The sequence below is a fragment of the Meriones unguiculatus genome, chromosome 1, assembly GCF_030254825.1.
Source record: "Meriones unguiculatus strain TT.TT164.6M chromosome 1, Bangor_MerUng_6.1, whole genome shotgun sequence".
NCBI lineage: Eukaryota > Metazoa > Chordata > Mammalia > Rodentia > Muridae > Meriones > Meriones unguiculatus.
The window spans coordinates 38,116,568-38,140,662 of record NC_083349.1 but is presented as its reverse complement, the minus strand read 5'-3'; the positions used below and the strand labels follow the sequence as shown (position 1 = coordinate 38,140,662).

At 40.6% G+C, this 24,095-nt stretch overlaps 1 protein-coding gene across 2 annotated transcripts in view; it reads left to right on the top strand.

Moving 5' to 3' along the window:
• Gda (guanine deaminase) overlaps nucleotides 1–24,095 on the top strand; it is an 86,071-nt gene that overhangs the window by 19,745 nt on the left and 42,231 nt on the right. Inside the window, exon 2 of one of the 2 annotated variants that reach the window (XM_021662470.2) lies at nucleotides 22,624–22,708. In XM_021662470.2, coding sequence (XP_021518145.2) covers nucleotides 22,624–22,708 — 85 coding nt within the window. Of the gene's footprint in view, nucleotides 1–22,619; nucleotides 22,709–24,095 lie in introns of both variants that reach the window. The other variant, XM_021662469.2, reaches the window with a different exon arrangement.

The following is a 24,095-nucleotide window of genomic DNA, read 5'->3' as shown; positions in this document are numbered from 1 at the left end:
GTGCTTCAAAGGAAGCGTGTGGTTAGGCAGAGAGAGAGAGAGAGAGAGAGAGAGAGAGAGAGAGAGAGAGAGAGAGAGAGAGAGGACAAGGAGTGCAGGGAAATAATGGAGGCAAACTATTTTGTACCAACTTATTTTTTTTTTCATATCTTTGAACTACCCGTGTTTTGTTCAATAACCTCTGTTGACTCCTCCAACATGTGCAGATCTGTCTTTGAGACTCGGGATTCAAAGACTGTAAAGAATGGGACAGACTACAGTCTAATCCTGTAGACAATTTTACTTACGTTTCAGTGTACTTTTATATACAAATGTAACAATGAAAGCAATGATCCAAGGAAGGTTGTTTGAGTTTAGAAAAACATGATCAGAAAAAAAAAATCAGAAAAGCATGTACATAAGCACCAATAAATGTATTAACAGAGCAGCCTTTTCCCCGAACTTTCTCAGGACCAACAATTTAAACAGGATTGCCTGGTACGTACTATAGATTATACCTGGGGAGGGATGAAAGCAAGGCAGGCGGCCATATCCAGATTCAGGGTACTCTGAAATCAACACTCAGCACCTTTCACCAGATTGGGTTCTATAGCTATGCTCCAACACCCAACAAGAATAAACACATCTTATAAAGTAAATGCAAATATTTGTTGCAGGAGGCATGCAATCACGTTCAAGAACAACTCAAGGAACAAAATGCACTTGAGGTAAAAGGCCTTTCTTTCGTTTTCTTTTTCTTTCTTTCTTTCTTTCTTTCTTTCTTTCTTTCTTTCTTTCTTTCTTTCTTTCTTTCTTTCATTTTTCCTGGAGCTTCTCTCACAGTTTCCCCAAGGCATTGTTCATCATGTGTCATTCTTTTGACCGTGTTCCAATCATCCTCAGTATACCTTCATCTTTCTTTATTCTCCCCCATCATCTCCCAGATACATCCCACTGTCCTTTCTGAGAGCTTCCACAACTCAGCCCATGATGAAATGACACTTATAAATGTGTCACCATGAATGTCTCAATTTCAAATATTCATGAGAATTTAATTTCTTCAGCCAGAAAGTAAACCCTTAGGATGATTTTTTTTTTGTACATTTGCCTGGACTTTTAGCAGTTTGATGGGCATACAACAAACTTAAAAAATAGCTGGTTCTTTGATTTGATGCCTTTCCGGGCATAGCAAAAAAGTCATTTAAGAACATGTTAATCGTCCTTGTCCTTCCGTTTGGTCTTTGTATTTCTGCTCCTGGGCTTTAGGTGTGACGATTTGATTGTCATGCACCCTGTCACACACAGGTGTGACCTTTTCACAGATCAATCTTTAAAACTGTCACTGCGTTTGGCTGTGTCTGCTGGTCATTGTCCCTTCATTAGCTGTGTGAAGGACCTTTGTGTAACCTTATCCTGGCATGTACGTGGTAACTCTCAAGAGGATGCTGAAAGGGCTGGAGAGATAATAGCTCAGTGAATAAGAACACTTGCTGCCATTCCAGCGGACTCAAGTTCAGCTCACAGTACCTACACCAGGTACTCAGTACTACCTGTAAATCCAGAGCTAAGGGACTGGATGCACTGTCTAGCTTCTAAGGGCACCTGCCCACACAACATATGTGCACATGCACACACACACACACACACACACACACACACACACACTTAGAAAAGGCAGTTAAATCACTGCTCAGCTTTTCGGCTAAGCTCGAGAAAAGAAAAAGCAGTTGAAAAACACAATATGACATTTTTTGAGACAATTTGTAAAAAAGAAAGACACACTCTTTTAAAAGTAGTTTCTTTTCATGGTTGTTGCTACTTCTGTGGTTCATCAGTTCTGTGAGTGTGCATTGATCGCATGTTCTGCAGCCGGGGCGTATGGTAAGGGACTTAGAACATGCTCTTCAAACATTTGGGGAATGGGTTAGAAAACCATTATTGGTAGTAATGGTAAATGACTGTATGACCCCAAAAACTTGTTCCCCAAAAACTTGGCCTCTAGCCTTTGATGGAACTGAAGGATGGTGGAAGCTTTCTCTTTGTTTCCTGGCCACTGTGAGGTCAGCAGGGCTTCCCTACCACACACGAGTGACCACAATGGACCATATACCTTTATAGGACCATATACCCCTATAGGCCCACGTATCCATGGACTGAACCATGAGCCAAAATAAACCTTCCTTCCTTCTGAGCTGATTATTTCAGGCATTTTATCACAGTGATAGAGAGCTGATATGCATAGTTGCCATATGCCAGGCACTGATTCAACATCCAATTTATTATCTCATTTAGCTCATTGAAGGGCCCTGTGAGCTAAGTACTGTTCATTTTTAATTTTTAGGTGAGGAAACAGAGTCACCAGTACTTCGAGATCTTTACTGAAGGCACTTTCAGCCTAGTAGCCTGATTCTATAGCCTATTTCTATCTGTTCTGTTCTGGGAAAAATTGAACATTATTCTGGTATTTAATTGTCTGGAGGTGCATGACAGTCTTAGGATACAACCATCAGCCCTGGTATGTTTTCATTGCCTTTTGGTTTAGTCTCTTGCCAGGGCAAACTTCTGAGGCATTCTGACAATCTTTCAGCAAACTTTCTGAAGCAATTATGTGACCCTTCTGAGGTAATTAATTTTCTTTTAAAAAAATTCTGATTATTTCCAATGGCATTATCCATGTTGTTGGTACATGTTAGAGCCATCTGCTATCATACATCTAATTACTCTGTATTTACAGAGCTGAAGCTCAAGCCCAGGATTTCATGCATGCTAGGCAATGACTTTAGCCACATATTGAGCCCAGTATTAGGATATTAGAATTAGTTGAGGTGAGCTTAGCCTTTTGAAAGTTCAGGAGAGTCATCTAGAAGTTGTGTGGCCAGGACTTTGACACAGGAGAAAAATTTGCTGGGCTTGTTCTGAGTTTCTTTTCTTAGCTGCAGGGATTCCTTGTTAAACTAAGCAGGTAATTCAAGAAAGCCTGCAATGTGCTGATCTTGTGAAACCCAACACCAAGCCTATTTTGGAGCCACCAAAAAGAGAAAGTAAACAAGGAGACAGTATCAAGTCATACAAAATATTTCTTATTGGACTATATCGGTCAGAAAAAAAATAATGATTTAAAAAAAAATGTCTTCCAGACCTGAGGAGAGGTAAGAATTTCCTGTATCTGAATTTCCAGAAGGAAATGGTCTCTGCTATTTTATTCTTGGGGCTGGAGAGATGGCAAAGAGGTTAACAGTACCACGTGTACTTCCAAAAGACCTGAGTTCAATTCCCAGCAACCACATGGTAGCTCATAACCATCTCTAAAGCCAGCCCCAGGGGATCTGGTACCCTTTTCTGGCCTCATGAAAGCAGTTCATGCATGTGGTGCACAGATATACATGCAAACAAAACATCCCACATAAACTTTAAAAAACATATTCCTTTAGAAATGGAGTCATGACCTTTATTTGGCTCTTCTGGAGGCATGTCCCCTAGAGAGCCAGCATCATTGCTTTCTGTGTTGCTGTTGTTGACTTTATATGTGGGATTCATAAATCAAACGAGATTCATAAATCACATGAGGTTTCCTCATATGACTTAGCTAAAAACTGTCTCCAAATCATAGGAACAAAGCCAGTGGAGTTCCTCTGAGCAGAAACAAACAGGGCCACATTTAACTTTCCTGCCATCTCTCCCCTCCTCAGATATAGTTGCCAGGTAAAAATAAGTTAGTGTAAAATGCTTGGTGTTCCAGAGGAACAGGGAATGGCTTTGTGATTAGCGTGACAGGCACCCACATATGCAAGGTTGGCCGCAGCTGCTCGCTCTGTTGGGAGATGGCGGACCTTTCCGAGGTTGGAAACAGTGGTAGATAGTTAGGTCGCCGGGGAGTTGACTCTGGAAGAGGAAATGGGAACGCTACCACCACTTTTGCTTTTTCAGCCAGCATTCCTGGCTGTCCTACTTAGGATTCCTATTGCTGTGGTGAGACACCATGACCAAAGCAAACTTGAGGAAAGAGTTTATTTAGCTTATGCTTCCAATCACAGCTCACCATCAAAGAAAGTAAGGACAAGAACTCAAGCAGGGCAGGAACTTGGAGCCAGGAACTGATGCAGAGGCCATCAAGGGGTACTGCTTACTGGCTTGCTCAGCCTACTTTATTACAGAAGCCAGGATCACCAGCTTAGGGATGTCACCACCCATAATGGGCTGGGTTCTCTCCCATACATCACTAATCAAGAAAATGCCCTATACCTAGCGTAACTCCTCTGAGAGGCTTCACCCAGCAGCTGATGGAAACAGATGCAGAGACCCACAGCCAAACATTAGACAGAGCTTAGGGAATCCTATGGAAGAGATGGAAGAATGATTGAGGGAGCCGGAGGGGTGAAGGACTCCACAAGAAGTTCTACAGAGTCAACAACTTGGGCCCATGGGGGTTCACAAAGACTGAAACAACAACCAAAGAGCATGCATGGGCTGGTCCTAGGCCCCCTGCACATATGAAGCAGATACACAGCATTGTCTTCATATGGGTCCCTAACAACTGGAATAGAGTCCCTCTCTGACTATGATGCCTCCTTTTGGATCCAGCTCCCCTAACTGGGCTTCCTTGTCTGGCCTCAGTAGAAGAGGATGCACCTAGTCCTGCCACAACTCAATGTTCCAGGGTGAGTTTGTACCCATGGGGGACGTCCCCCTTCTCTGAGGAGAAGGAGAGGGGAGAATAGAGGGAACAGGTATTTGAGAGGGAAATTTGGAGGAGATGAGGGGGGCTGCAATCAAAATGTACACTAAATAAAAAAATTAAAGAAAGAAAATGCCCTACATGCTTGCCTATAGCTGAATCTTATGAAGGCGTTTTTTTTCCCCAATTGAGCCTCCCTCCTGTCTGATAACTCTAGCCTGTGTCAAGTTGACATAAAACCAGTCAACCCACTAACCATGTTGGAAAGCCTTGCCATGGCCCCCAAAGTGATGGGGCTAGTGACCAAAGCAACTCCTCATACAGGAAGGACCCTTGTACCAAGACTTCAGGGGGAAGTGACCTCTATTAATCTATGCAGCTGTGTTCCAGTGATCAAGCAGGTTGAAAATAGAAAAATGACAGGCTGGTAGGACAGTAATTCATACATTTTAAAACTGAGGAGTAGACATCAAAGATCATTTTTTGGCATCCACAAGAAAAATATCTTAGGTTTGGCTAGTGGATGCCATTGTGTATGAGCATGCTGAGCTCTTAAGTAGCTTGAAGACCTTGAAATGGAACATTTGTACATAGTTAGAGGTAGAATGTTGGTAGGTGGATGTGACCCTCAAGAGGATGCACTTCCTGGAGAAGTGAGAAATGCATATGAAGGACCTGGAAAAAAAATGAAGCTTAGTTGCCACCTTTATACCAAAAACTGGTTTTCTCAGAACCCACTAAGAGGATTTATGTCAAGTTGAATATACAGGAAATGTTATAAGTTAAACAATATGCAAAATAATTCTCAGCTTACAAGTTGGGACAGCTGAGCTCTAGAAGGGGTTGTGTTCCTTAGAGGATTGTGTGAACATGGCTTGGCAACATCTTACACTTTAATGAAATGGGCACCAGAGCAGGCTTGTCAGTTGGGTCTTGCTAAGCCCTTTGTTTTGAGTTTTATAAATAGTTTTCTATCATGAGCAAATCAGCAAGAGCTTCGAATCAGTAAACATTTGTTGAGTGATTACCTGTGTGCTGAACTATGATAGGTGACAAGGATTGTAAGATAAAGACACACTATCTCCCCTCCTGTGAGCTGTACACGTCTGACAATGACATGGGTCATCTGGTAAAGTAAGGCAGCACATATGAAAATGTTTTGCCCATGTCAAACATTTTAATTAAAAATTATTGAAGAATGCCGAGGACCACATTTTTTTTTTTTGGAGTGACCCTGATTTTATTAAACAGAGAGATGACTTTAAGTCTCCACAATATAGGTTTGTCTTCTTTTTTTAAGTAATTTTTATTAGTTACACTTTATTCACTTTGTATTCCCCCCCCCATAAACACCTCCCTCCTCCCCTCCCAATCCCTCCCTTCCTCCCCCTTCTCTACACATGTCCCTCCCCAAGTCCACTGATAGGGGAGGTCCTCCTCTCCTTCCTTCTGATCCTAGTCTATCAGATCTCATCAGTAGTGGCTGCATTGTCTTCCTCTATGGCCTGGGAAGGCTACTCCCCCCTCACGGGGAGGTGATCAAAGAGCAGGCCAATCAATTCATGTCAGAGACAGGGAGACCACATTTTTAACAAACTTAGAAATACAATATAATAGGACTATAATTATGACCTTCATAATGCCCTCCTTAAGATGATATAGATGTAATTGGAATATATTGTTTGTGTACAAATATATAATTTATATTATTCACACCTTATACATAATTTTCAGACTCATGCTGATCAATTATAATGATGAAAATAATTATCTTGGGTCTTATTCATTTTTAATTTTGATCTTAAAAGCAATTTAAATATTTGTGGGTCACTGGAAGTATAAAGGGCTCCTGATTATCTTGTGCTTACCTGCTTATTGCTAATAGACAGAGGTGATCCACCAAGAGCAAAGGGCATGTCAGGGAACACAGAGCAGAGGAAGTTAGTCCTGACAGGCTTACTTTGATAGAACCACACAGATGAGGTGGCATCCGAGTTAGGGCTTGCAGCCTGACCAAAGTTTAGCAGGTAGGAAATGGCATTGTAAGGCACGGAGAGCACCAGCAAAGAGCTGAGGCAATGGTGCTCCACACTTGGAGTGATAAATGGCCAGATGGCAGAATGGAAGAGAAAGTCAGGGCTTGTAAAAGCCTACAGATGTCACCAAGCCTTGCTATTTTTCTGTTTTCTTCATTCATGACACTTTTAAGCCTGTTTTCTAATTTATTAACATTCAAGAAGATAACATGTATAATGTCCACACCTCAAACTTCTACCAGTTTTGATTCTCTGAACATTCTTTGCCTTGTATTCTGCTGTTTTTCCCATAATGTCTCTTTGTGGAGACAGTCTGAAACCCATCTTCCAGAATTCCCTTAATGTGCAGAATTGCTAGTCTCAAAAAGTCCTTTAATATTTATTTAATTAGTTAGTTCTGCTCAGGAAAGGTCTTGATATACAGTTCAGGCTGGCCAGGAACTCACTATTTAACCCATAACGGCCTTGAATTTGTGATCCTCCTACCTCTGTCTCTTGAATGCTGAAGCTGCAGGCACTTGCCCCTCCTCACCCTAGTTTTCTCTCCCTTAGTTTTTTAAATTCTAAAAACAACTTTATTATGCCATTGTCCTTGAAACTTAGTTCTGCTGGAGACAGAAATCTAGAGGACAATTATTCTCCTGTGAGCATTTTGAAAGTCATTGTCAGTTGTTCTCAGATATCTATTGTTGCTTCTGAGACTACGTGTCTGCTCTTTGACTTCCTTTCCACAGTTCCTTCTGCTCAGTGAATGTTCTGCTCTCTGTGGTCCTGGGTTGGTGTTTTACATTAGTCTGACAAACTTGGCCATTTTCTCTCCTGATATTGCCTTCCTCAGACTCTCTCCTTTTTCCTTTGGGACTTAGACTAGTTATGGATTGAGCTTGTAAAACTTTTCATTCCTTTCTGCCTTCCCTCATTCCTCTAAACTGTAAATTATCCCTAGGTCTGAAGAGTTACTTTAGCCTTTCTCCAGATATGTCACAACTTGTTTATAGCTCACATTCACTTCTGCACAGATGACTCTTCTCTCCGAGACCTGGCTCTCCTGAGAGCTGCAGGCTATGTTCACACATGCTGCTGCCTAGTTCTGTTCCACACTCCATCATTCTAATAATCCCAAAGCCTACTTTCTTTGCCTTGCTTAGTTGTTCTGACCTTTGTCTTTGTTTTCATTTAAAGATTTCTGACACCTCTTTCTTCTCTCTCTGCTCTTCTCTACATTGACCTTTGCATCTGACCACTCAAATGATTGACAAAGGGTTGTCCCTAAAAACGTCCCACTTAACCTACCTTACAACCATTCCTCTTCATATGTGACTCATGCTTGAAGCTATCTAGGAAATGTGTCCACCTTATGGACACCGTCTCAATACTGTCATCTGCAATGTTCACTCTTGAGACTTGTACAGTCAAGTCACAAAAACTTTTAAAATGTCTCATAATGTTAAAAAACACAAATAAGTTTAATTTTTTTCTGTTTAATGGTGGAAAACTGGCCCAACAGTTAAGAGTGCTGCCTGCTTTTTCAGAGAACAAGGGTTCAATTCCCAACACCAACATGACAGCTCAAAACTGTCTGTGACTCTAGTTCCAGAGAATCCAACATTTTCTGGACTCTGTGAGCACTGCAAGTGTGTGGTAAAACACTCATACACACAAAATAACACCTTTAAAATGATTTTATGTTAGGCCACATTCATAGCTGAAATGCATGCAACCTGTAGGCAATAGGTTGTTAATGCCAAGTAGAGAATAAATTCTGGGCAATTTAGTGTTACATTCTTAAGTCTTCCAGAACGGAAGCCTCTTATTTATTTCTTACCTGTTTAAACTGCAATAGGCCCTGGGAGTGTGACATGACTAGAAATACATATTTCATATTTATAAAATGTCCCACCTCATAGAAAAGGCAGATATGAATGAAATATTTGTGAAAATGTGAAATAATGAAAGTGCATATATAAAAAAATCAACAGTTCTGAGTTATGTGATGTCAGCTGTGAATGAGCACCATCCTAAGAACTTTACAAGTATTACTTCCAATTTCTAGACAAGAAAGCAGACATAGATATGGTCTGGAGAGATGACTCAATTGATATGAATACTTGCTCTACAAATATGAAGTCTTGAGTTCAAATCCCTGACACCTAAAAAGTTAGGCATGTTTGTGTATACCTGTAACTCTAGAATTGGGGGAGAAAAAGGGAGGATCTCCAGAGTTCATTGGACAACTGGCCTAGACAAGGTGTGAGGTTAGGCAAATTTTGGCTAGAGAGGCAGGTAAGAGTAAAGCCATCTCTGATCTGTAAACCATGTTTGAACATTTTTCTTTATCATAAATATATAAGCCTCTGAAAATTTATGCTGGGAATAAGAGACAACTGTGTCACACAGGTCTTTGCATGGCACCCTGTGTAGACTGAGTGGATCAGGATCCCAGGAAATGGATCAAGGTAAAAAGCCAAGCTTGAGGTGTTGGCTTCAGACACACTGACTACGGTGCTGCGTGGATTGCTTTTGCTGTGGCCCAATAAACCTGACAGAAACAAGGGAGGTAAGATGGGTTTGGGTTCATGGTTTAAGAGAGTTTAGTCTACGGTTCTTGAGCAGAATGGCATGGAGATGATGTTCTGATTTGTGTTCTTGTTATATACGAAGCGGAGAAGAGGCACATAGAAAAGGACCAGGGAAAGATAGACACCTCCTTCCTCCATTTAGGCCCAACATCTTACCTTTCACCACCTCTCAACAATACCATCATCTTATGAACCCACCAAAAGACTGATCACTTCTCAGGTCAGAGACCTCATGATCCCCATAGCTCTAGAAATACCCAAACAGATACACAGGTGTGTACTCCGTTAACCTAGAAGGTCTTGTACAGTCAAGTCACAAAAACTTTTAAAATGTCTCATAATGTTAAAAAACACAAATAAGTTTAATTTTTTTCCAATCAATTTTACAATCAAAGATGGGCCACACAGGTGCCTTGGAAGAAAGAAAAACACACAAGGCACCAAAGAAAATGTCAAATATACAAACATGTAGTCCTTACAAGATTTATGTGTGGCTAGTATGTGTGAGTGCATGCCTCGTGTGCCGGGGTGCCCATGGAGGCCATAGAAGGTGTTAAATCTCCTTGGAGGTGGCTGTGAACTACCTTATAGGAATTCTGGGACCTGAACTTGGGTCTTCTGGAAGAGCTACAAGTGCTCTGAATTGCTGAAACAGCTTTCTAAACCCCAAACCTGTGGTGGCCTTTTAAGTCTGAGTTGGATAAATGGTGCCATACTGAGTGAAATGGCACTTTGATGAGTAGGGAAAAGGAGCCCAGCCCTTATTTTTCTGACTTTTGATGACTGGAAGATGAACCTATTGAAAATGTCTTTCCAGATAAAAGGAATTTTAGATCCTGTTTGTGAGGTCTGCTTTAATCTTCTGTAGAAGGTTTGAAAGCACGGTGAAGGTAGAGTGGGAGGAATTAATTATAGATTCCTCACAGACTACCACTGGATGGATAATTATCGTCCTTTTATCAATAGGAGCTGGTTTTGGAAATTGTTGTCTGAATCTATTAAATGGAAACTCTTGATAAGTAGCTTCTTAAGATTCAAATGTAACCTCAGTGCTTAGGTCAGACATTGCGTTTATTCTCTGCAGAACAAATTACGCTCTAAATTGGTGAGCTTGAAACAACGACAAAAGCCATCATCCTTACAATTTTAATGGGCCAGGAGTTCTAGAGAGAGAGCTCCAGATCAAGGACTCAGGAAGGCCATGGCCTGTGGGTGTTTGGAGGTTTGACACTAGCTGAAGGATCCACCTCCCAGTTAATTTCATCCACACCTTGAACATTGACTTGTTGTTTCAGTAATCCTGAGAAGTCCCACCATGCGCTGAACGCCTCATTTTGAAGGAAGTCGGTACATTTGATATTCCTCAGGGTCAGGGAGGCTCTAGTTTTTGAAAAGAGGACATCAGACTATCTGTGGGCATGGTTTGGGATTTGAATTGTGGATGGGAACTCCTCCCTCCCTGAAAGGAGTCTGAATCTTGCTTCTAGCATCCCAGCAGACGGCCATTCAGCCTCAGCACGGCACTTCAGCTTTGAGTGAAGTATGTGAGTCAGTGGATTTCATCTTGAGCCCATCTTAATTGTTAGAAGCTTCTATTCATGAACTTGAACACTGTTACTGGCTCTTTCATTACTGAACCTGGCTTAGTTTTATGGGATTTCTTTTTCTGGAAACTGTAACTATGATAATCTTGACTTCTTTCTCCTCTAGAAATGTTCTGGTCATTTCCTGCTAAAAATATTATCCTAATGCGTTCTGTTCCTCCAAACCTGAAAACGTTTTATGAGCTCTGCCTTCAGTAAGGCAGTCTTCACTGCACACAGAATGCAGGGCCAAGAAACGTGACTGGGAACATGGAAGTCACACAGAATCTAATAACTGGTCACAAAGATAATGATAATTCCGTGACCTTTACCGTTTTCTGTTACAAGAGTGAAACAAGGCTGGGGTTTAAGTGGCGCGCACTTTAAACCCAAGCATTCAGGAGACAAAGACAAGTATATATTTGTGATTTGAAGGCTAGCTTGGTCTTGTTTAGAGTTCCAGGAAGCTAGGTGGTGAGATCCTGGGGAGGCAGCACAGACAGACAGACACACACATTTATTTCAAACTGAAGTGCAAAAGTGTTAAACTAGTATCCATTTGGTACACTATAACAGCATAGAAAATTAAATTTTCTTTTTAGAAATAAGCCACAAGCTCCAAGAATGGTTTAAACAGTTCTCACTACCACTTTCTCTCTGTGTACCTCACAGAGCGTACCTTTGTGTGCCTTTGCATTGCCTTAGCAACTTGTCGTCCTGCTTTAGAAATCGGATGGCCTTCCAACATCATATCCTGTGAGCTTCAATATTTCTGAGATAGCTAAAAAATATCTCCAAAATAGTTCTCTGGAAGTTCCTTTAATGTTGGTAGGTGGTGTGTGTGTGTGTGTTTTCACGTGCATGCACATGCTTGTGGAGATCAGAAAAGAATGATTTTAGGTATTGTTTCTTAGGTATTCCCACCTTCTTGTTTGTTCGGACAGGGCCCCCGTCTGGCCTGTAACTCACAAAGCAGGCTAGGTTGTCTTGCCAGAGAGCCCCACAGACCTGTCTGCTTCTGTCTTCCCAGTGTTGGAGTTACAAGTTCATGCACTCACCCCTGGCTTTGGGGGAATTAAATTCAGGCCTTGCACATACTTTACCAATGAGCTGTCTCCCATGTCCCAAGTTCAAGTCCTTGCTCTTAACAAGTTTCTTATATCATTACCCTGATATCTGCATTTTATACAGTGTCAAAGTAGGATTTTATTTACGTCCTGTTAGATGCCCTCTTGTTAGACTTAGCTTCTAGTTGTCTGTTCCCGACTGTTACCCTGTTTACATCTAAGTGATTATCAAGAACATGGAGTGGTGTGTCCTCCCAGAACGCTGCAAGAGTCCATGACCATCCTTCCCTGGCCTTATTTGACAGTCCTTTGAATAGGAAGTAACAATGTTTGTAATTGGAGGTGCAAGATTATTATCACATTTTAATGAATAGTAAATTAGGTTTGAGAGATTGCTTGTGTTGACAGAGCCAGTAAACAACAGAACCTGATTATGTATTCACCTCCTCAAACTCTCAAATGAGGTTTCTACAGGGAAGTAAAAAGGAATTTCTGCATTATTTATCCATTGCTGAGTTGTTAGAAGAGACCAGTACTGGGACTTTCTTCCCTGTAGGGTCTGTATTAGTTTCAAGGCAGCTGTGACAAAGTATCACAAGTGAGCCATTTAAATAACAGAAAGCCATTGTCCTCTAGAGGAAGGAAGTCCAATATGAAGGAGTCAGCAGTTGAGATCATTTCTTCTGAGAACATACAGAAAAGGGTGTGCGTCAAGCTTTCTCCTTGCTTGGAAAAGACTGGTTTCTCTCTCTGTGTCTTTCACATCATCTTGCTTCTATGTGTCTCTCTATCCAAAAGGACACTAATCATATTAGATTAAATGCCACCCCAATGACCTCATTTTAACTTGATTTTCATTGTAAAACATTATCATTGTTTAACTTGATTATTGTTAACTTGATTATCCTTGTTAAACAAGGTCACATCCCTTACTGGTGGTCCAGGACTTCCACATAAGATCTGGAAAGATGGAAGCCAATTCAACCTATAATGGAGAGATAAGGTTAATCTTATGTCTAAACAAATGACCGTAAGAGCAGTTATATAAGAAGCTCTTTTATCCAAGCCCAGTTTCCCGCTCTGCCAAGATCATCATGTCTGGGTGGTCTCTTGCTGTGGTCAGTTCATGTCACTGTTCAGTTTTGAAAGACAGAATTAGTGCTTTTTCTACCTCATTCTCAGTTACAACTTGCTAAATATAGTCTCTGGAGACTTCTTTTTTTTCTTTTTTTTTTTTTTTTTGGAGGCAGCTGCACTAGTTTAATGATTTCAAGATTCAAATGCATCATTTAACTTTGTGTCTGACATTTGTGGTGAATTTCACTCAATGCTTAGTGCTAATTTGATACCATCTGAGCACTTTCCTTCTTCCATAGTTGGTTAAGGCATCAATGGATTCCAAATGCAGGAAACAAAAATTAGGGTGTAACATTTCGTATGTCAAAGTGTTTGCAGTCTGTGAGGTGAATCCAAGTGTTCAGCACAGTCCCACTTGCTTAGAAAGCCACGGGGCAGAGCATGACTTGACTTTTGACGGCTGGTGCCAGAATGACGTCAGTGTTAGCGCTTATCTGTCACTCTGCTTCCCCATCGTGTGCACCCCTCCTGAGGTTTTTCTTTCTGGTCATACGCATATTCCATAGATGATCAATGCGTGCATATCGTAAGAAACTAATGCTGAGTTTCTTTTTAAATAATACTTGGCTAAATAATAGAGAATTTGCTTGTGCTCATATGCTTATAATGTTGGTAAATTTATTTGACTTCCAAGTGAGTCTTCTTTTCCATTAACTCATTTAATAGGACTAAAAAACACTTACTCTGTGTTAGGTGTAATGACTGAAGACATAAGCAGCCCTTCTTCATCTCAGATACTCCCAACGCACCCTCCTGTCTCTGTTCTTATCCCCACCTCTTGTATTCTATGTTTTTTTTCCTTTGTCTTTATTCATTCACTTTATAGATTTATGTTTCTAAGTAATATGCTGTTTAGTTTAAAGTTTAAAAAAAACTACTGCAAATTTATAAAAGTTGTAAGAACAGTAAAAATGACTCTCATACGCTTCCCTAAGGTTAACATTTGCCAACTTTATTTTATATTTTTCCCACCAATGGTTCTCAATCTTCCAAATGTTATGACCCTTTAATACACTTCCTCAAATTGTGGTGGCCCCTAACCATAAAATTATTTTGTTTCTATTTTATAACCATTATTCTGCTACTGTTATGAATCTTAATGTAAATATCTGATATGTGACCCTTGTGCTTTGGACAAATGTACACAGTACACACATATTATGCTGTTTTTTGAGCAAAGAGTAACTTATAGATAGACATACCATTTGTGATGATTAGTTTAAAAGGTCGACTTGACACAATTTAGACTCACCAGAGGAAAAAAATGTCTCAGTGAGGAATTGCCCAGATCAGGTTGCCCTGTGGGGATATTTGTGAGTTGTTTTTAATGGTATTAATTGAGGTGGGAAGACCTTTCCTGTCAGTGGCACCCTTCCCTGGGCGGGGTATCATGAACTGCATATGAGTGAAGAGAGCAAGCTGGGCACTAGCATGAGCACTTCATTAATCCTTGGTCTTTGCTATTAACCGTTGATGTCAAGCAGAACTGCTTCAAGCTTCTGCTTTCTTGACTTTTCACAATGATGGACTATAACCCGGAACTATAAGCCCCAAACACTGTACCTCTTTGAGCTGATTTGGGGTGTCGGGGGGAACTTTTATCACAGCAATAGGAAAGGACATTGAGATAGAAATTGGTACTGAGAAGTGGGGCTATGGTGATGAATTGACCCTTGGAATTTAGACTTTTGGAATTGTTCTGTGGAGACGATGTAGAAGAGTTTGGAACTTTGGACTGGAAAAGCCACAGTACACTGGGAGAATAGGAAAGTATCTCAAGGACAAAACTCTATCTCTCAAAGAGGGCTCCATCTTGTGAAGATGCACATTTATTTTAAAGAGGGAAACTTGGGCTGGAGAGCTGGCTAGAAGTTAAGAGCACTTGACTGCTCTTCCAGAGGACCTGGGTTCAATTCTCAGCACCTACATGGCTCAGTTTTAAGGGATCTGATGTCATGTTCTGGCCTCTGACAGTACTAAGAATGCACGTGGTCTACAGATATAAATGAAGGCAAAACACCTACACACATGAAATGAAATGAAACATAACAAAACCTAAGTTAAAGGGGTTCTTGCATCTCCAAAGCAGCTGCATTAGAACTGTCTCCCTAGAGTCATCTCATCATAGAGAAATTGATGCAGCTGTGGTCCATAGGGGCCTAGATAGACCTTGAGCTGGCAGCAGAACTTGGCAGTAAATACCATCCATACTGTACTTGTGTTGAAACATGAAAGATACAAAATTGAGAGGTCATGGAGAACAGGCCAGGCTATGTGTACCTGTGGGGAGACCCCAAAAAGTCACTGAGTGAAGCTGTGACCATGAAGCCTCAGTTGCAATTGAGACCCCACAATATTGGAGATGGTGGGACCATGGGACATACACTAAGGAGAATGACAGAAATGGATCTAGCCTGAGAAGCTGCTTATGCTGCAGGTGGCAGAGAGGAGGGAGCAAGGCTGCCCAAGCATGTGGAGCCCAGCTGACTCCATTATAAGCTTCAGATATTGGATACAGAGCTGTGGGATTTTGATTTGATTCCTCTTTGCTATGTTCCAGCCCTTCTTTTATGAAATGAGAATTATTTATTCTGTGCCATTACATGTTGGAAATCTAAAACGTGGTTTTGTTTTATAGGTCCTCATCATTAACAGGCTTTGAATTCTTAAAGTTGGATGTTTTAAGGCCTTGGGGACTTTTAAAAAGTGGACTGTGTTGTACATTATGAGACAAACACAAGCGTTTTGGGACAAGGGGTAGAAGGTTATAGCTTAAAGTGGATTGTTTCTGTGTCGATTTGGCAAGGGGTAGAGTTGTGTTTAGTTTTAAGTATCAGCTTGACACAGTCTAGAATCTCTTGACAAGAGAATCTCACTGAGAGATTGTCTAGATTAAGTTAGCCCATGAGCCTGCCTTTGGGGGACTGTCATGATTACATTAATTGAGATGGGAAGACACAGTCATGTGAATGGTCCCATTCCCTAGTTGGGGGGATCCTGAAATGTGTTACAGTGGAGAAATTGAGGTGAGAGCAAACAAGCATTTTTGCATTTTTTGTTCTCTGTTCCTTGTGGTAGATAAGATGTAACCATCACCGCCAGGCTAGCTCCACTAGGACCTCCCCCTGTGGTGTGCTGTCTCTGTGCTAGTTAGTTTTGTAATCAAGTTGACGCAGCATGGAGTCATTTAGGAAAAGGGAAACCTTGAGTGAGAAGATGTTCCCATCAGTATAGCCTGTAGGCCAGTCTGTAGGGATATTTTGTTGATTAATGACTCACATGGGAGGGCCCAGCTCAATGCAGGAAGTACTACGCCTGGGCAGGTAGTCCTGAGTTTTACAAGAAAGCAGTCTGAGCAAAGCTTGGAGAACAAACTAGCAAGCAGCGTTCCACTGTAATCTCTGCTCCGCTTTTATATCTAACTTCATGTTCCTGCCTTGACTTCCATCAATGGTGGACTATCATCAGAGTGTGTAAGCCAAAAAAGAAAAAAAAAATCCTTACTCTGTACATTAGTTTTGGTCAGTGTTTTATCACAACAAAATAAGACAAACTGTAAATTTGTCTCCTGTTCTAAGACAACCGACTTCTCTCAAATTGATTTGGTCAGAGAATTTTATCACTCCTACAAGGCACTAAGACACCTTTCCAGTATAAATCTTTCATTGCAGCCTCTATAGAAACTGAGGATGAGACCTTTCATTAATCATAGCCACCCAGATTAGAAAATTAATGTAGGTGTAACTCTACACAACCCTTTGCCCCTTCCACACCTTCTTCATGGTATAAAAGAATGCCCCTTTCTTCCTCTGGTGCAGAATCAGCTCCAACATCACAAGTGCCATTTGTCTGTCACATTTCTTGAGTTGCTTTTCGCCTGGGGGCAGGTCTCTGTCTCTCTTCATATGGTGCCTGCCAGCCAGATAACTTTCAAGAATGCAGAGTTCTTAGATTGAACCTCAGTTTGGGTTTATCTCCTCAGGATTTCCTCAGGATGAGCTTCTGGTGATATAGGTGAGTAGGAATGTCAGAAGTGATGTGATGATCTCAGTGAGTTGTGTCAGAAGGTGATGGTGTGCCCTGTTACAGGAGATGGGGATGTTAGCAACATGGCTGGTCTCTGCCATGTTTCTTCACTGTAAAACTACTATTGTCTTTGTAGAACAAATTTTATAGAATGATACATTGATAATTATTTAAATATACCATTGTTCAACATTTTAGATCCAGGTTATTTCATTGTTCTAATTAATCCCCCCCCCATCTATTTATTTTATTCACTATATACCCTTGGAGCTCCTTCCTTCCTCCCCTCCAGTCCTACCTTCTCTCTCCCTCTCCTCTCCACTTTCGCTCAGCTAAGGGGAGCTCCCTTTCCCATACACCCCAGCTCATCAAGTTTCATCAGGACTGAATGTTTCCTCTGTTTCCTCTTTCCCTGAGGCCTGCCAAGGCAGTCCTGCTAAGGAAAAGTGATCTAAAAGCTAGCAAGTGAGTCCCTGTCAGATGCAGTCCCCACTCCCCTTACTAGAGTACCCACTTGAAGCCTAAGTTGCCCATATGCTACATCTCTCTAGGGGCCTAGGTCCATTTCATGCATGGTCTTTGGTTGTTGCTTAATTCTCAGCACACCCCTCTGGACCCTCCATTGTTTTTCTTGTGGAGCTCCTGTCACTTGCGGGTCCTTTTCTCTTTCCTCCCACTATTCCCCAAGACTCCCTAAGCATCGACCAATGTTTGGCTGTGAGTCTGAACCTATGTTTTGTAGCACTGTTAGGTAGAGCCTCTCAAAGGACAACTCTGACAGGCTCCTGTCTGCAACGATCCTTAACAGAGGATCGTTCATAGTGTGAGGGATTGGCACTCTTTTTGGTGGGTCTTTTGTTGCAGATCCAGGTTTTAACATTTGGAAGAATCATTTATTTTTGTAATAGATTCAATTTTTCAATTAATTTCCTTCATGCTTTTTATTTATTGGTCTACTGAAGAATGTGTGATAGTGTTCCCCTACGCTTAAAATATTTAGTATCTGAGATTATGGGGAAAGTTTTTTTTTTTATCACCTCTAGTTTATATTACCAGACAAGCAGTAAGCTGCCTGGGCAGATGATGTATCCTAGCAAATATTCGTGTTTGCTCTGCACCTGGGATGATCACATGGATTGATCTGCTCCCTTATTCATAAAAAGAATATTAGATCAGAAAATCAAAGCCCTTCAGGCTATTCTTTGGTGCCTCTGTGGTAATTTTCACTTCACTGTACTTGGGTAGGCTGACTTTTGCTTTTCAAACCCATCTCACTTTTCCATTAATCAGTTTGATATGAATTGTTCTAACATACCAATGTTTGTCTTTGCCAATGGCCTTGGCCATCTCCAAAGTGTCATATCGTTTGTCTTATCACCCATCACAGTAGCTTGTGTAGGTTTTCGTGATGAGTACAGGCACAGGCTACCTCCTCATGTTGCATAGCTGAGCTATCTCACAATTGTCCAGAAGTTTACTGTACGCCATGGCAACGAGCCTTTTGTCCAAAATTTCCATCTGCTGTTTGAAGCCTGAATCTTGCAGGGACTTGTGTCATAAGCTGATAGTCATTATTCATCTGCCTTTGGATTTAGTATTTCTGACATTATCATTATTGCTCATCCTAAATACCCCTCATTTCAAGTGAGAGGCACTTGGATTTGTTTGCTTAACAGAAGGCAATCAGGTTCCTCGTCTGGAAAACTGAGTTTGGCTGAGAAAGCCCCTTCCAGCTGGAAGTTGGTGGTTTCAGGAAACCTTGTTTTTAATGATTTGTGTGTGTGATTGACAGCTTGCCTAGACTGAGACCATAGCCTCTAAGGAGGAAGGCCGGAGGGCCATGTCAGGCGCTTGAACGAACAAGCAAATGAATGGCATCATGAGCCCAGACACTCTAGGGGAAAGGAGGCCCCTGAACCATAAAGGATGCATCAACCATATTTTCCGGCAGATTTTTAGAGATTTTTCTAAAACCTGAAGGCTGAACATGCCTTACAACTTCTGATTGCCTCTGGTCTGGATCCCTTCCACTCTTTTTCCTAGTGCCTGGGCTGGGTCTCCGCTAGTTATGTTTGGTGTTTCTGAACATACCAAGCACATCCTGTGTTGGTCTTTTGATGCTCTCAGAGTATGAAAGTCACCTCCTCCTTTATGTAAATCTATGCTTCAGTAGCATCTCTCGGAGAGACCAATTTTAGTCCGTTCATCATTCACCCTCCATAACAACATTTCATACTAAATGCTGTATTATATAGTGTTCTATTCACTATGAACTGATGGCTTCCAATCCAAGTGAAAACAGTGTTTAACAAGTCCACAAACAGTATTGGATGAGCAAAGATGCAAATGAGAGCAAGAAATAAAAAAGGATTGTGAATTCAAGCACTCCCAGCCCACCGCTCTGACAACACGGACAGTCTGCCTTTATCTGCAGGGCTCCTGTTGCTTTCCCCTTCCTCTCCTGTGTCCCTGTCAGTCCCCCTTCCATCCCTGGATATTTATCAAGTGCCAATTCCCTCCTGGTTTTTCCAGATTCTGACCTTTCCTGAGACCTTTTGTCCCTCTGATGTAGTGGGAGAGTGGCCTCAGCGTGCTCCCGCCCTCTCCACGCCCATCTTATTCCTCACTTCTCTGGTTGTGTTTTAACTCCCCACCCATGGGCTCTGAGTGTGGAGACTAGACTTCAGTATTTCCCGGGCTTGCTTTTACATTTTCTTATACGTTGTCAGTAGAATCAGCTTTATGGTGAGCATAAGAAAGTGAAATCACCGTCCTTTTTTTTTTTTTTTCTGTAAAGAGACACACCATCCCTTCAACATACGTGTTCACATGTGCACCGTTACCCACACCCATACCTACCGTATCATTATCAAAAGTGTCACTATAAACGTATGGTAACCTGGATTTGTTAAAAGCTACTTAGCATTATGTAAAGGATATAACGGACAGTTCCATTCGGTAACTACGTCTTCATTAGTTTAATCATTATTCTGTTTTGTTGTATCTAACTAGTCCTTTCTGACTCTGAGATTGCAGTCTTTCGCTATGTGTGATGTATACTTTGAGGACAGATGAAGTGAGGGTCTTGGAGAAATGGTAGCTATAAGATCAGCATTGTGAATGTCTGCACTATGCCTGGAGAAATATACTTCACTCTTAAAAAAAAAAAAAAAAAAAAAAACTCACATTTTCCTTAAATTTTTTTTTTTTGGGAAAACAGTATAGGTTTTAAACTTTTAAACACTAGTGGTATGTACGACTTGTTAAAGGTAAATATTTAAAACCCATCATTTGTAGCAGTTTAAAAATATCCACTCAAATAAAGCATGATATTAATCTTTAAAATGTTCTGGATGGGGGCAGGGGTGTTAAGTCCTTTAATCTCTGGACTTGGGAGGCAGAGGCAGGCAAATCTCTATGAGTTCAAGGCTAGCCTGGTCAGCATAGCAATTCTGGACCTGCCAGGGTGACATAGTGAGACTCAAATATGGACTTTCTCCTTTCTAATGGTCTGAAATGCTGTGCAGTCTCTCCTTCCCTACTGAGTTATGAATGCTGTTCTAATCCATTACAGTTATAATCTAATGCACTATATTTTCTTCTTGGAAGTCTTATTGAAAAGATATCATCAGGGCTGGAGAGATGGCTCAGCAGTTAAGAGCACTGGCTATTTTTCCAAAGGTCCTGAGTTCAATTCCCAGGAACCAGGTGGTGGCTTACACCATCTATAATAATATCTGCTGCCCTCTTCTGGTCTATAGGCACACATACAGGCAGAATACTGTATAAATAATAAATCTTAAAACAAAAAGAAAAACTATCATAATAACATTCATGAGCATAAAATGAAACATTTAAAATTTCCCCAAAACATGAGGAAGTTTATAAACATCTATTGTGTGTATTGGAAGATAATTTGTTGCATGCATATAAAACATTATTTTCTGCAATTACATTATGGGTCAGTGCTTATTGCTTGGGAGCATGAAATAGGTGCAGCATAATTTTTCTTATTTTCTGTTTTCATAGATATCAATGATGAAAGCCACTTTCATCATTTTCTTTGTTTCAAATAAAACAAAATTGGGAATAGGAAAATTTTTATTATAGCAGTATTTACTGGTTTCTTGAATTTTAAAATTATTTGGTTGAAATATATCTTAATTGGCAAAGTTATTTTTAATGCTTTATTAGGTGACAGCAAAGACCACAGTAGCAGAGAAATGTCACAGGGTACTAGACATGGGTATTTTGTATTACATAGTATATTATTATTACATAATAATCAAGCCCACATAAGGGCTTTATTCCATAAAATCTGTTTATTGTCAAAAGCCATTCCTGACCATGAGTTTCCCACAAGGGTAGCAAAACTACCTCAGTTTCACCATTTGGTTTCTATCTCTCTAGAATAAACTTTGTTCATTTTTATTTTGCTCAAAAACATTTATTCCTAATATATTTTAAGTAAGTTGCATAAGGTTTCTTTAAACTACACTACTTATTTATGAAGCTTATAATAGATCACTTTTGAAAACTATTGATAAACAATTTTGTGGCTTTTAAGATAATTATGTTTAGGCTTTGATGAATGTTGATTCCTCTTTTTTTAAATTTATTGATTCAAATTGATCTTTATAAACATCTCATTGTATTAACTTAGGAATTACTTCTAATCAATATCACAGTTTTTAAAAGGCATGTTGCAGTGAACACAAAAAAATCAATGTTTTCTTTTTCAGTTACACAAAATTATTTACTCCATTGGGTAGACAATTTTTTCTAGAGGTTTTTTAAAATTTTAATTTTCAATGAAATGCCTTTTTCTCATAATACTGCATTTAAAACTAAAACATGGAGGGCCTTAGGGCCTGGCTCAGTGGTAGAGCACTTGCCTATCATACCATGCTCTAGATCCTAACACAGCAAAACAAAGCAATCCAAGAGACCAAACAGACTGGGAATGTTTTCTGCATTCTAACCTCATGGCTTTCTATGTTTCCTTGCTGAACAATCTAGCTGATAGAAAAGGCAGCCACAGTGCGCAAAACAGCCATAGATATAGCTGACCACTTACTATTCTAGGAATATGCTAATTTCATCGCAAGAATTGTCACGTTTGGTCTCCACAGTAACCTTAAAAAGCACCAGTAGTGTCTCCCATAACAGCCTAACAACAGTCATCTCTTATTAGGTTGAAGTTGGGTGTTTTCTGCAGCAGAGTTTCCTTTAATCACTTTAATGAAGGATAAGTAATGTGCCTTGTCCCTGCCAATCTGAGTCTTCAGAAGAACACATTTGGAGTCTCAGGTGGTCTACATACTTGCAAAAGAGAAGCTGTACGCGATTTACTTCTAAGGATAACCAAATGCAAACTATTGTCCTATTTTTACCTCCAAAATCAATCCCATTTGATACCAAATATCTTTTAAAATTAACTAAGCATCACTCTCTTTTGAAAACATTTGTGTGTTTAGTGTCCACAAATGGCTATGATTTATTAATATCTGATTTTTTTTTCTTTCTTTCTCTTAAAGATAGTGTTTCTAGAAGAATCATCCCAGCAAGAAAAACTGGCCAAAGAATGGTGCTTCAAACCATGTGAGATCAGAGAGCTGAGCCACCAGTAAGTCTCTGCTAACACCTTCCCTTTTGCTGGAAGCCAGTATCAAGGTTCAAGTGATGGGAACTGTGCACTGAGGAGAGGAAGGGCTTTTTAAATAACCAGCTGACCATTAGTGGGGAAGATGGGCAAGTGGAAGGCCCAGTGAAGGACAGAAGTTTTGAGGACCAGAGGCTGGCATGGTTCCTTTATTTCTTCAGCAAACATCTGTTGAGTATCTTGTGTGCAGGGTTGAATCTTAACAAGTTTTTAGCTCCATATAAACATGGGGGACGGGGAATGGGAGGGAAAAAAACAGGAAAACTATTAAGGACCAGTTTGAGGAACTACTCACTCCAACAGCATGTTTAGGGAAGACCTGTGTTCAAAATGTGTTTGAGTTGAATTTTGTATGGACTTTACTATCTGTATAAAATGCACTCCTTGTGCAAATCTCAATGTCTCCATAGCTCGATTGATTTGTTTGATACAAATGAGAACACTTGTCTTCAGCTCAAATGTTTTATCTGATTTCAGAAGGCTGTATTTTTAAACCAAATAAAGAGTGGCACCACCATTTTTTATTCTGCAAATGCGTTTAAAACTTGGAAAGTGACTTGAGGGTAATGTGGTTGGAAGTCCATTGAACTAATGATGGTATGCAAACAGACTGGGGGCCCTCTGCCAACTGTTCTGATTGTACGGCTTCTTTCCCTGTTTGCCACTAGTTTAGAATGAGTGGCAGGGTGGGGGAATGCCACCATATGCCTGTAATCCCATCACACAGAAGCTGAGCCAGGAGAACTGCAATTTCAAGGCTAGTCTGGGTTCCATATTGAAACCTCCCCTTAAAAAGGAAATGAGAAGCTGTGGGTGGGGTTCAGGGGAATGGAACTGTGGATATATATATTAGTAATATAACATATGCTTATTATACATGTAATAATATTATGTAAGTCCTTGGGTTTAATTCCCAGCAGTGCAAAAGTAAAGTTAGATAAAAATAAAAAAATATAAAAGGTGGGTAGGTGTTCTGGTTACTGTATATGGGGTCATATATTGTTCTTTTTCTGTATTTTATAAGGCTAGGCTTCCACTAAGGGAATTATGATTTCTAAGGGAATTTATGCTGAGCATAAATAACATGGGAAGCAGGAAGCGGAGAGAAAAGGAGAGCTCCTTCCGGTGCCGCCTGTGGGCCGCCTCTTTGCTCCACCTCAAGTTGGCTCTTGATAGCTACCACCTAGCTCATTTTACGAAGGGTGAACCAACTTCTAACCTTGACTGTGGTGTTGACAAGTTGCGAGTCTGTAACCATCCTTGAACTGCAGCTTCTCTCTGCAAAGTGAAGTGGTGCACTGAAGGACTTTGTTCCGAGGGCATCTCTCACATCCTACACGCATCTTTACCT